The sequence below is a fragment of the Myotis lucifugus genome, unplaced genomic scaffold (assembly GCF_000147115.1).
Source record: "Myotis lucifugus unplaced genomic scaffold, Myoluc2.0 scaffold_93, whole genome shotgun sequence".
In the NCBI taxonomy this organism is placed as follows: domain Eukaryota; kingdom Metazoa; phylum Chordata; class Mammalia; order Chiroptera; family Vespertilionidae; genus Myotis; species Myotis lucifugus.
The window spans coordinates 1,473,597-1,487,217 of record NW_005871141.1 but is presented as its reverse complement, the minus strand read 5'-3'; the positions used below and the strand labels follow the sequence as shown (position 1 = coordinate 1,487,217).

The 13,621-nt window shown below is 41.2% G+C and overlaps 1 protein-coding gene across 1 annotated transcript in view; it reads right to left on the bottom strand.

The window, feature by feature from the left end:
• Positions 1 to 13,621, bottom strand: part of KLHL14 (kelch like family member 14) — a 92,776-nt gene that overhangs the window by 3,349 nt on the left and 75,806 nt on the right. The window contains 3 exon segments of the mRNA XM_006091663.3: positions 2,879 to 3,094; positions 3,175 to 3,365; positions 10,912 to 10,990. Of these exon segments, the coding sequence (XP_006091725.1) occupies positions 2,879 to 3,094; positions 3,175 to 3,365; positions 10,912 to 10,990 (486 nt within the window).

The window sequence follows — 13,621 nt, the reverse complement described above, 5'->3', positions numbered from 1 at the left end:
GTGTCAGAAAGACCTAAAACAAACAAACAGCAAACAAACAACCCGACTCTGGGTGTTCCAGATGAACTGAAAGCGGGAATACCTGACTAGATATCCTTGGTTGATTATATGGGGGTAGATTTTATTCGAAATGGTTTATTAAGACTTTTTTAAAAGGCTTAAAATAATAATAGTTAAAGTAAGCATTTTATAGAGTGCTTTTATAAGCTAAACAACTAGCTTATTAAAGCACTTTCTATAAATGAACCCATTTAATCCCATCAGTCATCCTATGAGATAGTTATACCAGTCTATTCATTTTGTACATGAAGAAACTGAGGGACAGAGATAATGACTTGAGTAAGTCACATGACCAGTGAGTAGATAGACTGAGATTTGAATCTAAGTGAACAGTCTTTAAAGTTTTATAGACTCACTTTTATAGACTAAACTATATTGCTTTTAAAAATATATATTTTTATTGATTTCAGAGAGGGAAGAAAGGGAGAGAGAGAAAGAGAGAAACATCAGTGATGAGAGAGAACCATTTATCAGCCACCTCCTGCATGCCCACTTTTGGGAATCCAGCCCGCAACCCAGGAATATGCCCTGACCGGGAATTGAACCATGACCTTCTGGTTCATAGGTCGATGCTCAACCACTGAGCCATGCAGACTGGGCTATATTTCTTTTCTTCAACGAATCTTTAAATCTCTCAAAATGTTTAATTAATTAACATTGGTTGTTCAGCATGTTTTACCTTTTTTGGCAGCCTGACTAAGTTTATAAACAGCTACGACAAGGTGAACCGGTTCCAGTATCTACTAAGGACCAAGGTTTTGAGTGGGGGGCTAACTTCCACTGTAGGGCTTCTCCCCACCCTTCTGATAAAGCTTCTTAGTGGCTGGGGCACCACCAGGTCACAGAGAACAACATAGGTTACGGGACTCTATTGGTCCCTGCCTCTAATTTAGGGAGTCAAAAACCCTAGTGGGAGTTTCATGGTCATTGAGCAAACTAAGTCTTTCATGATTTTTTCCCTTAGTTAAATGTATGGTATGGATATTTGCTAGCCGACCATTATAATGCACATAATATAAATAAATTGACATACTGGACTCTTCAAGTTCATTGGCAAGGTAGGCCAGAAAGTAGAATAATTTTCATTCTTGAAGAGGCAGACACAGTATTTCAAGCCACTAACTTTTTACATAAAAGAAATCACATAGATTTGGGAAGAACAGAGTAATGTGCTTCCTGCAACTCTGTGGTATATTTTCTTTCCTTTACCATTAAGATCATTGGTGATGGTTTTTGAAGCATATATACTGGGAATGAAGATTTGGGCAAATTCTTGGTTCTAAGGTCCTGGTGGCATCATATGAGAATATGTGTGCCTTCTCTGTACCAAGTAAATTCGTTGGCTGTAATTCTCACAACTACCAAGGAAGGGATCACTATCCCTCATTTCCAGATGTGAGGTTAAGTGCCTTGAGTAAGACCACACAACTGTAAGTGCACAACTGGGATTCAAATCTGAGCGTAGATGCAGTGTCCACACCCTTTCCTCTAAGCCACAAGGCCGCCCTGAGCCAGCCTAATTTGATGTGTGTGTGCTATTTTTCATGTAGGTTGTCATTACTCAAATCTTTCCTGTCCAAGTATAACCATAAATATGAAAAGTTCCTAAAGTAGGCATTCTTGTGCAAAGAAATTAGTAGAAGTCATGTTTTAATGCAGACAACTACAAAGTTAATATAAAACATGTGGATGTAAAGGCCACGGAGTATGTGCTGACATGAAGGAGCACCAGCGAAGGAGAAAAACAAAGGGGGAGCCAGCAGCGGTAATTACAATCCGCCTCCACTGGGAGAGCTCTCAGATGAGCAGCAGAGACCAGGAAATGACACTTCTGATTCAACATGAACTTGGATATACTTACATGAAAGTTATACTTGTCTGGTCTTTATTATCTTTAGGGGTAAATAGGTATTAAGAAAAATAGAAAAAGTCTATGTGTAAGCTATTTTTAAAAAGTTGTTTATCTAATTGAAACATAAATGCTCAGATGGGCCTTATCTACCATACCAGATGGCCTCGTTCTCATTTAGTTCAATTTCAAGGATCCTGGAAGGTCAGAGCTTCGGGAGTTTTTAGAGACCAACTAGACCAGTGTCTTCATTTTCAGATGAGGAAACTGAGACCCAAAGCAGCGAATAACACTCTCAATAACATTCATCTCTCTGCTTTCCTATCAAGTTCAATGTCATATAACCGCACATAAAGTTACATCTGCGAGCATACACTACAAAAATATGTAGTCACGCACACGTGCGAAGGAGAGGAACCAAGACATGGCTCTAAAAATGCTGTGCTTTAAGCAGGTATTTTTATTTAAAAAAAAGCAAATAGAAAAACTTTGAGAATCATAGATGGGCAGTAATTACAATCCGCCTCCATTGGGAGAGCTCTAAGATGAGCAACAGAGACCATTAAATGACACTTCAGATTCAATATGAACTTGGATATATTAAAAGAGATAATTCTAAATTTAGACATGAAATTCTAAGTGTTTTCCTTAAGAAAAATCACATATTAGCTCCTTTGCCCAGCTATGACTACAGTTTTTATGATTACTAGAGAAAACAATTTTGTGGACAAAATCCATTACTATAACTTTGTGGATAAGGAATAATTTATTTTTACTGAATCCATGGTTACAACAAATTGTTTGTGCTTTTTCAGTTATTAGTGCTTTCATTTTTTAATTTTCTGTAGACATTATTATTCATTTCCTTAATATGTGTGGTAACTTAAAAATAATCCTATCTTGTAGAGGAGCCAAAATAGATGCTTGTCCAATGGTACTGGTAAATTAACTATGATTATCTAAGGAGACACCCCCTTAGCGAGAAACATGAAATGCAAATGTTATTGTGATTTTCTTGAAAAAGACCTTTCAAATGGTTTCCTCCAATTGCATATAAGCGATCATTCATTACAGCCAAAGTGTGGATGGCACGTTTTGTGTTCATATCTTGTTTGCGAGCCCAGACATCCATCACGGGGTCGTAGCAATAGAGCCATGGGACGTACTCTCCGTTGTGCACACCCCCTGTGGATTAAACACACACATACAAGTCAAGAAAGCGCCTTGCCACTGAACTTTGTGGCAGAAAGCGGGGGATGACTTGCCTGAAATGTATATTTTCCCGTTGTGCACGGCTCCTGCGTGAGCTGCCAGAGGCTGCGGCAAAGAGGACACATAACGCCATTCGTTTGTTTCTAGGTTATAGCACTCCACGCTGGACAAATAGCCGGTTTCATTCCTTCCACCAATAACGTATAAATGTTTGTCCAACCGACACGCGTAGAAACTGGCTCTTCTACAACGAAAACAGCAATCCACCGTAAATCACAAAAGGAGCCCAGTGGGTCGGGAAAAGGAGGTATATTCAGCTTCAGAAAGGGTGCAAGCCTTTGGAAATCACACAGATAGCTACCTTCTAGATCTGAGACCTTATACAGTGGTCGCATGCATGGCCCATTCTGGTTCACGTTTCTGATATTAAAGTAACAGCAGAGGGGCAGTTCACTAACTCTTTGTTTGAGCTCTTTTTTTTATCTTACTTGGATACACTGGTAAAGTGTTCACTAATGTTTGGGATATGTGGAATACTCTGGAAGGATATCACAGCTCAGTAAGACAAAGTGAAAAATGAGGTAGATAATGTAACAATAATAAATTATCTTGACATTCACTTTCTTTATGGTCCTTCAAGGGTCATTGTTCCCAATTTATAAGAGAACTACATCATCAAAATTTTTCTTCAATTATCATTTTTTCTCCCCCCTCCCACCCCCAGTACTACGGCAAATAGAGAAACTTTTGTGAACTGAATATAGTGTTGAAAAGTTGCTGTTATATAAGCCATTGCAGGAATTTCACCTATGTAATATTTGGTGTTGATTCTTACAAAGCTGTGGGATATTTTTTAGTCTCTTTTCAAGAGAGGCTCTTTATTAGATTATCTCACTATGTCACCAAAAGCATAAGATGCAAGCTGTGTCAAAAGGATTGGAGACAAGAAGACCAATCTGAGGTAGACCATACTCCAGGAGTGAAGTGTTAAAGACGTAAATTGGAGTTTTAGTAGAAGACGTGGAAAGGGGTGACAAAAAAGGTATTTTAAAGGAAGATGCAAGACTTGGTAACTAATAAGATATGGCATTGACTCAAGAAGAATCGCCGCGGTATTGAAGGCAAAGAGTGGCCCAACGAAGTACTGATGGGGTGGTCATAATCATCTGGCCACTCAGTGTATATGGTTTGAGATTTTCCAAGTTGTGTTTACAAAGAGCCCAACCTCGGGGAAGCAGTATATACTAGTAGCATCTTGATGAACTGTTTGGTGTCTGGAATAAGATGGCCTCGCTCTACGATTTACTGGGTGTGTGGCCTTTGACTCATCACTGAACCCTCTCAGACTCAGAATGCTCATCTGTAACATGGGGTTGATGATGGTGCCTTCCTTACAGGGTTATTTGCAAATACACGTGAAGTGCTTGTTACAATGCCCAGTGTTTGGTTCATGCACAGGACCCATCAGTCAATATTACCTGAATATGTCTTTAAAAATCAGCCATCAAGATGTGTGGAGGTTCCTCGAAAAATTAAAAATGGAACTGCCTTATGACCCAGCAATTCTACTTCTGGGTATATATCTGAAGAAACCCCAAACACCAATTTAAAAGAATGTATGCACCCCTATGTTGATGGCAGCATTATTTACAATAGCCAAGATTTGGAAGCAACCCAAGTGCCCATCAATAGATGAGTGGATAAAAAAGCTGTGGTACATATACCATAGAATATTATTTGGCTATAAAAATAATGAAATCTTACCATTTGCAACAGCATGGATGGACCTAAAAGGTATTATGCTAAGTGAAATAAGTCAGACAGAGGAAGACAAATACCAAGTGAATTCATATGTGGAATCGAAAGAACAAAATAATCAAACAAACAAAATAGAAACACACTCATAGATTCAGAGAACAGACTGACAGCTGTAAGAGGTGAGGGGGGTTGAGGGACTCAGTGAAAAAGGTGAAGGGATTAAGAAGTATTAATTGGTAGTTATAAAACAGTCACTGAGATATAAAGTAAAGTGTAAGGAATATGGTCAACAATATTGTAATAACTATGTATATGGCAGGTGGTTACTTGAAATATTGGGGGTAACACTTTGTAATGTACACGATTGCCCAACTGCTATTCTGCACACCTGAAACCAATACAAAATAATTTTAAATGTAATTGAAAAATAAAATTAAAAATATTTGCATATACATTTTTTCTCAATTGCACAGGGGTGGGGCAAAATTAAGTTTACAGTATTAAATATCCACTTTTGTTGCTCATTGGTCAAATTACCAGCCATCATTACCTAAAGGGTAAATCATAAGTAAGGATATGAAATAATAACAATAAAACAAATAATAAAAGCAAACAATACAATTAATAAATAGTATAATAAATCCTATTTTGCTTTCTCACAACTGTAAGCCTTCTTTTGCCCACCCCTACATTTTAAGTGACAACTAAATTCTTTATTTGTGTAAATGACTTATTACCATATAAGTATGATAAATGCTATATATGGTGATGTATTCAGTTTTATTTTATTTCCAGCTTTATTGAAGTATAATTGACAAATAAAATTATAATATATGTAAAGTGTAAAATGTGATGATTTAATACATGCATACATTGTAAAAGGATTTCCACTAGGAAGTTAATTAACACATCCATCACCTGACATAGTTACCCCCCATATTTTTATGAGAACCCTTAAGATCTATTCTCTTATCTTAGCAAATTTCAAGCGTATAATCCACTATTAACTATACTCACCGGACATCAGATCCTCAGAACTTATTCATCTCCACTCAAATTGTGTACCTTTGACCGACCACTCCTCTCACCCCTGCCCTAGCTCCGGGCAATCACCAGTCTGGTCTGTTTCCTTAAGTTCAACATTTTTTAGATTCCACATATAAATGACATCATACAGTGTTTGTCTTTCTCCATCTGGCTTGTTTCACTCAGCATAATGACTTTCCGTTTCAAATGGCAGGATTTCCTTCAATTCTGTGGCTGAATAATATTCTATTTTATGCCTACACCATGTTTTCTTTACCCACTTATCTCTGGACAGACAAGGTTGTTCTCACATCTTGGCTATAGTGACTGATGCTACAATGAACATGGGAGTACAGAAATCTCTTCAAGACACTGACTTTGGTTCCTTCGGACATATATGCACAAGTGGGATTGTGGGATCATATGGTTCGGTTATTTTTCACAGTCCTGAAATTGTTAGAGTCGTATTTTGGCTATGTTTGTTTGTTTTTTTCTATATTTTTCTTGATGCTTTTGAAAAACATATGTGCTGCGGAAAATTCAAGAGGAGGATGAACAAGAATGATGGAAAAAGGAGGAAGGAATCCGTAGGAAGGAGAATGAAGAGCAGGAGGGACAGATTTCACAAAGTAAGGGTGGTTCACCTGGGCCGTGTCTTCTGCGGAGTCCATGCAGCTCTTTTGAAATTGTACTAAAAGGTGTTCTGCATATGTGCATTTGTGAGGAAGAATATGGAGAAAGGTTTTGGAGGAAGATTTAATCATATTTTCAAAGGAACACAAACCTAAAATAAATTGGGGTTTCCTGGGATAGAGGAGTAAAAACTCACTGAGATATAAAATTAGGTTTAAAAACAATTACGAAATTAAGTGCATATAGATGGGGAAGTGGTTGGTCAAAGGGTACACAGTTTTAGTTGTAAGATGAATCTTTCCATTCCTCTGGCCAGATTTCTACTGCTCTCTTATGAAATATGATAAGTCAAGATGATTTTACTGGCGATTTTCCCTCCTCAGTTAAAACGATCCATTGAGAAGACTGACACAGGTCTATAAAAATCTGGACATTGATATTTAATTGCACCATTGAAACAGGATCCCTTTCCCATATGAGCCTGTGACGGGTCTTGGAGCCCCTGGAAGAATTAGTTTACTAATTTCACTGCTGTGCCATTTAAAAGTAATTTGGACTATGTGGGCTGTAAGGTGGTGAGTTCTTCTATGCACTATACTAGTATACTGGTCTAAGAAAAACGCCCATCCATCATGACAAGGATGCAAACCCTCTATTCAAGCTTTGGTAGTGGAGCAAACGAGGAAGAGCCCCCTTTGGAAGCATGAATTCCTTTTAGCGTCTACATTTCCATGTTCTCCCTTCTCCTTCCTTCCCCACTGTTAGCCGAGGTTTCCTGATTTGATGCTCCATGTGTACTCCTGGCTTCATCCACACAGTGTCACTGTTAGGATCTAAATGGGAAAAAGCAGCCCAGTGGGTTTCCCTTCCTGACAAAAGTGCATATTCCTGTAGCAATCCCCGCAGCGCAGATGCCGAGTCTGACTCCATCCCTTGTGTGACACGCGGCACAGACACTGGGTCATGGCCTGTCAGCCACTGTGAGCGTTTGCTCCGGGCGCAGATCTGCCCAGGCCAGGTCTCCTGGGCAAGCTCCCTGCCCTGCCTCTGCACCTGAGGGCACACCTGGTGTAGGCTACTTAGGCTCTTTTTGGAAGAGTAAGGTAAGATGATTAAAGATTCCTTAATGGGATTACAGTGTATTTAAATTGTTCATCTCTTCCCCCCTACGACATCCCCCTTACTCCACCGCCACAGCTAATGCTCAATGGGTTGAGATAAGTTACAAAGGACGACGGTAACGTCTACAAACATGCATCAAATCCTGAATATTGTACCGGTTTTTCCCCGTCCTTCTGACCCTCGGGCGGTCAGTTTATATGTACAGCCTGAGACTGAATAATCACATCCTCATCTCAGCTTAAAGCAGATTTTCAAACAATATTGTCTCTTGTAAGGCTTCCAGAAACAAATAGTTAACTTTGGAAAATTTCTGATGTATTTGCTTCCAGATTTCACTTACTCTGTGAAACACATGTTTTGTTTCTGTTCTCCAAACTGCTTTTTCTTTTTCTTCCCCTCCCTCCCTCCTTGCCCCCCCCCCCACCCCCCGCCAGACTAGCTAGGGAATAAAATCTCCATAAGAATACCTAAAATGTCTATTTTTATAAAAAATATTCAAAGTCATCAAAGCGTTTCTATTGAGTCAAGTTTTCATTTTCACCCTCATCTTCTTTCTGAAGAATCAAATCCTAAATCTGAGACCAAACAACCCCTCTGCATGACATTTTAATTTACATTTTTGTTTATTTCCGTCAGTAAATTCATAGGCAGCAGGCATGCAATTCAGGAGCGGGCCTGTGGTTGAGGAAGCCTATCGGCTGTGTGCCCATTTTCCGGTGACCGGGAATGGTAGTCTGCACCGGATCATACTCTTTTGGGTGTGCTAATTAGGTAAGCTGGCCTAGCCATCTGTCCAGCCAGCTCTGTAATGCAGAGGATGGGTTACCCCACAGTGTTTTCCAACTTGATTCTATTGTTCTCCACCAGTTTGGTAACTTAATTAGCATTTTGGTAGCAGCTAAGAGAATGGGGTGGCGTGGGAAACTTCTGGTGAGTTTGATTCAGGATCTATACAACGCGAATGAACTCACTTAAACATTTAAGGAAATTCTTTTCTGATCTATAGCCTGTGTCTCATATGTTCTGGTTTTCTCCTTCTTTGTTTAATCACCAGTTAGACCACCCTAATAAGTGCCCACTCTTGCTAGTCTGAACGGCAGCAAAGACAGAAACATTTCACTTTCAGTTACGGATTGCCGCCTGGGTCAGCCAACCCATAGGAGACGCGGAGCTCGAAGATGGTCGGGGCATCTGCGAGCTCTGCCTGTGCCCCTCCGCCCGGCCAGGAGCTCTTTATTTGCTCTCTCGAGTTGATTGCTCTCCATGTAAAAAAAACCCCCTCTTACCAGGGACCTGACATGATGTACCATAATGACTCGGGAAGAAACGTTCGACAGTCCATCCTGTCAACGGTGGCTGCCGGGCGCCGCCGGACCATGGCAGGCCTTTTTATCAGGTCAATGAGCTGCTCAAAATCGTCTACGCAGGGCCCTGCCAGGAGAGGCCAGAGGGCCTCCGAGGAAGTCATTATCGAGTAGCAAGTAAACAATGCACATTTGAAAAAATTACTAATTAGGTTTTTGCAGCAACACTTCTCATCCCGAGGGGCTCTACAGTGAGATAATTGACCGCGACGTGAGCGATGCCTCCCAAAGCCGAGGCGTGAAGGTTAACGATCGTGGTGCACAGCCCCCAGCAAAGGGCCGGGGTGAGGAGATGCTGACACTTCAAATATGTTATTGATGTTCCCTTTTAAAATATGGTTTAAGTGGAACTTTCTCGAACGGTTTGGATGAAAGAGTGAAGTGATGTGGCCACAATAACGGCAACCAGGAGAGAAGCCCCACACGTGAGAGACCAGAAGAAAGACCCCAGGAGGCGTTTGCGTGCCCAGGCACAGGAGCAGGAAGGCTGAGCGGAATGTCAGGGCATTAACTGGCTTAGAGTCCTTTGTTGAGGTACCTTTCAACCAGACATTCCTAAACGTGTCTGCGATCCTTTTAATATAATGTGCCTCGTTATTTTCAGTGTGTAGCCCTTAGTCTCCTATAACAAAGTCTTAATATATGTACATGGAATAGGAAGTAAGTTTCTTTATAGCATAGATTTATCATCTTCCTGTTGTAATGTCCATTTTTGAATGAATTGGTATGATCTGAAAATTTCTTTTAAAAATCCTCACCCAAGGATATTTTCCCATTGATTTTTAGAGAGAGTAGAAGAGAGAGGGAAAGACAGAGAGAAATATTGATGATGAGAGAAACACATCAATTGGTTGCCTCTTGCACGAGACCAGGTCCTGGGCTGGGGAGGAGCCTGCAACCGAGGTTCACGCCCCTTGACCGGAATTGAACCCGGGAACCTTTGGTCTGCAGGCCGATGCTGTATCCACTGAGCCAAACCGGCTAGCGCTGAAAATTTCTTTTTAACTTGGAATATATGATTAAGGATCTAATTTGATCTCAGTGAAATCTGTTCGAATGCTTTTTAAAAAAGGAAATGTTAAGGTGAAGGGTCATGAAAGAAATAAGAAATTATTTCTTAAATAATTCCATCGAGCAAATAGGTTGTCGATTATTGTTACAATTAGACTGAAGAATTTGCTCGAGAGGATGTGGAGATATTATTTGGAAAGAACCAAGTGTGGAAAATTGAGCATGAGAACTTGCATAGGCACATTAAGACATGGCCTATTGCCTATGAAACAGCCAGGAGAGCCCAAGAGGTGTAAGTGTAGTTGTTATCATGTCCTTTGGCACTAGGAGCATTGGGTGAGATAAACACTGTATATTAAAAATGAGAGCACACCTTTCAAAACTGTTTATTTTAAAGCTAACAAGTGACCTGTTCTTGAATGTATGATGGAAAGATAGTGGAGGAGGCAAATGGGAAGGATTTGAATCAGTGAGACTTGAAAACTTCAATATTGAAATCTGAGCATCAAAATGCACAGATTTCACTGTGAAAACGATGTTTTCAATTAGGATTTAAATATATCCTAGCCAAGGAGAGTGGGCTAGCCGGTGAGAGTGAAGCTCTGCTTGCCCCAAAGCCAATGCCATGTAGGGAAGGAAGAACAGTCATGCAATTGTTTTCTTCCTACGTGAGGATAAATCATTGACTCACTTGATTATTTTTCTCCATTGAGTTGCCAAGGCAGCTCATCCACACCGGCCAGCCCGAGGTGTGTATGTTGCCTCATGTACCTCTCATTGGTCCCACTGAGCATGCCTCATCAGGGCAGACCTCCCAGCACCCAGGCTTCCTGTCAGCCGCCACCAGTGTTTCCAACACGAGAAATAAACACTTACCTTTCCTGCATGGGTGGAAGCTGTATCCAGCTGTTAAATCGGGGATCATATCGACTGACAAAATTCGTACTGTGTTTTCCTGTAAAAGATATAAAACTTAGATTCGTTCCGTTGTTGTTTTCCACATTTAGTAGTATAAGATACCTCTGTTCTCAGGCTTAACAAATAGATGCCTGAAGTAGAGGGACTACCTAACAGGGTTGAGAAGTGAAGTCAGTAGAAGAATAAACGAGCCACCTCCAATGTTTTTCCCTTTTCCTCCCTTCTCTGCCCCCTTTTAATGAGTTATGATAAAAAGAAATCGACCATAATAATAAGAGCAAATATGTCTGTCAAGCCAGTTTTATCCCAAAGTTAGGGCAAAACACTCTAGGCTTTGGTGTTTTTATGCTTTAAAAACATGAAGTTATTGCCTATAAAGCATCAGTTCCAAGACCACCCTGTGTGATATCTCTGGTTAGAGCTTTTATTTTTATTTTTTAAATGATCCCAGAATTCCAGGAGTGGGAGAGCCCACTCTCTCTCTGTGGAAATAGTGGCAATCGCCACAATCTGAGGTTTAAGGAAGTCCGTTTTAATCTATGCATGTCATGTACGTTGTGTGTGTATATTTGAGGGAAGCGCAGTTGCTGTGACCTAGCGCAGGTACAGGTGCTGAATGGGGAACATGAGCCCTTGGAGCTGGGTAGCCAGCTTGTCCCTCCGCTGAACCCAAGCACAGCCATGCCTCTGAGGCATAAAAACTATTCTTATTTACACACAGATTGTCACCAAGAAATGGAAGCCAAGGAGTGTATTCCGTTTTCTGTGTAGCACCTGAAATGACAATCATTTGAGATGTGGGTGCGTGTGTACACATGCACACATGTACATGCGTGGTTTCATGTGGGCGTGTATACAAAACCCAATTATTAATTCCACAATTACCTATTGAGTACTTATTATGTGTCTTATGTGTTCTAGATTCTGATGATATATTGGGGGAGAAAAGAAAGGCTAAGTTCCTGTTTTGGTCAATGAATAAACAAGTATAGACTATATTGTCAAGTAGATGAAGGCCAGGGGTTGGTAGAGGGGAGGCCAGCTTAGGTAGAATGCCACAGATGCCTTTTGCAAGCCATGCAAATACCTGCAGAACGAGCCTCTCAGGCCGTGGGGTATGGAGCAGAAACTCCTGGGCTGCTCATGAATTCAGACCCAGCAGGAACGCTGGAGCGGCTGGGACAGAAGCCGGAGACGTGTCAAGGTCCAGAGCAGTGTGTGTTATGGACGAGGGTAGGATCGCACCTTTTGTTATAAGAACGAAGGCAGGCATGTGGGGGGTGTTGAGCAAGCAAGGAAGATGGCCTAATTTGTCTCTTACAAAGATTACTCTGGCTGCTGTGTGAAGAACAGACTATAGAGGTGCCACTCTCAAAGCAGCTGAGCTATCAGGAGGTCATTGAAGGAAGGTTCAGGCAGAGAGATGAGGTTAGGTTTGGGATCTACTGCATGGAAACAGCCAATAACATTTTCTGATTATTAGTGTGAGGTAAAGAGGAGATAATGAAGGAAGGTTGCCAGGTTTTTAGCCTGAGTAACTGGACAGAAGGCCATGCGATGTGCTGAGGTGGGGAAAACCAGCAGGAGTAGTTTGGGGGTTGAGGAGAGAAGTCACCTAGCTTTGGACTTGACCTTGAGAGGCCTATGGGATCTCAAAGTGGAAGTACCTGGTAGACCACTGGCTAAATGAGGCTGTAGGTGCAAGTTTTGGGATTATTATTCCAGAAATATTATTTGAAGTCATCGAACAGAAGGAAACCCCGTTAGGCAGAGGGTATGACAATGGAAGGTAATACAAATCCTGGGAATTAGCCCTGGGATAGAAGGAGGAAAACTAGCAAAGGAAAGACATTGTCAGAGATAGGAGGAAAAGTGTGGCATTTTGGAAGCCGTGTCAAATAGTGTTTCAAAAAGAGGAGTTAGCATCTGAGAATTAAACATTCGATTTGACAACAACAAGGTTGGTGGTGGCCTGGACAGGTGGCTGCTTCCATGGACGGGTGGGAATGAAAGCCCACGTGGGGACTCTTCTAGGAGACTAAAATATGAGAAATCATGGAAAAGAGGGTAGGGAATACTTTCTAGAACTTCTGCCATGAAAAAAAGAAGATTATTTCTGGAGGATATACCGCCTAAAGAAGCTTCTATTTGGTTGTGCTTTGAAGGTTGGAAGTATTGCAAAAGTGCTTGAGCAAGTAAGAAGGAACGAAGAAAGGCCTTAGACAGGGGCAGAGACAACCACAGGAGGAAAGATAGACCATATGGATAGCCACAGGTACATGTGCATAGATTTGGTAGGAGCAGATACAGATGTTTGTCCTCCATTGCTTCTATTGTAATTGAACTAAGAAGAGAGGCTATGCTGAGTGAGGAGGGAGTCTTCGGAGAAAGGCATTTGAGAGAGAAGGTGTGGAATAGTTAAGCAGGAGGGTGGGAGAGTGTACTGATCAGGACAATTTGAAGTGCAGCTGGCTAGTAGTGAGCATGGTGCATAGGAGCCAGGGTGGCTGTGGTTGTCTATATCCACATGGAGTTGCTCACGGGCAGGGAAGAGGCGGGACAGAATGGCATGTAACCAGGACCCAGCTTTACAGGTAAGTATAATGCCAGGAGGCAGACACGAGGGTTGCAGGTGTGTGCACCAGTGTGACTGGTTAAAGGGATGGAC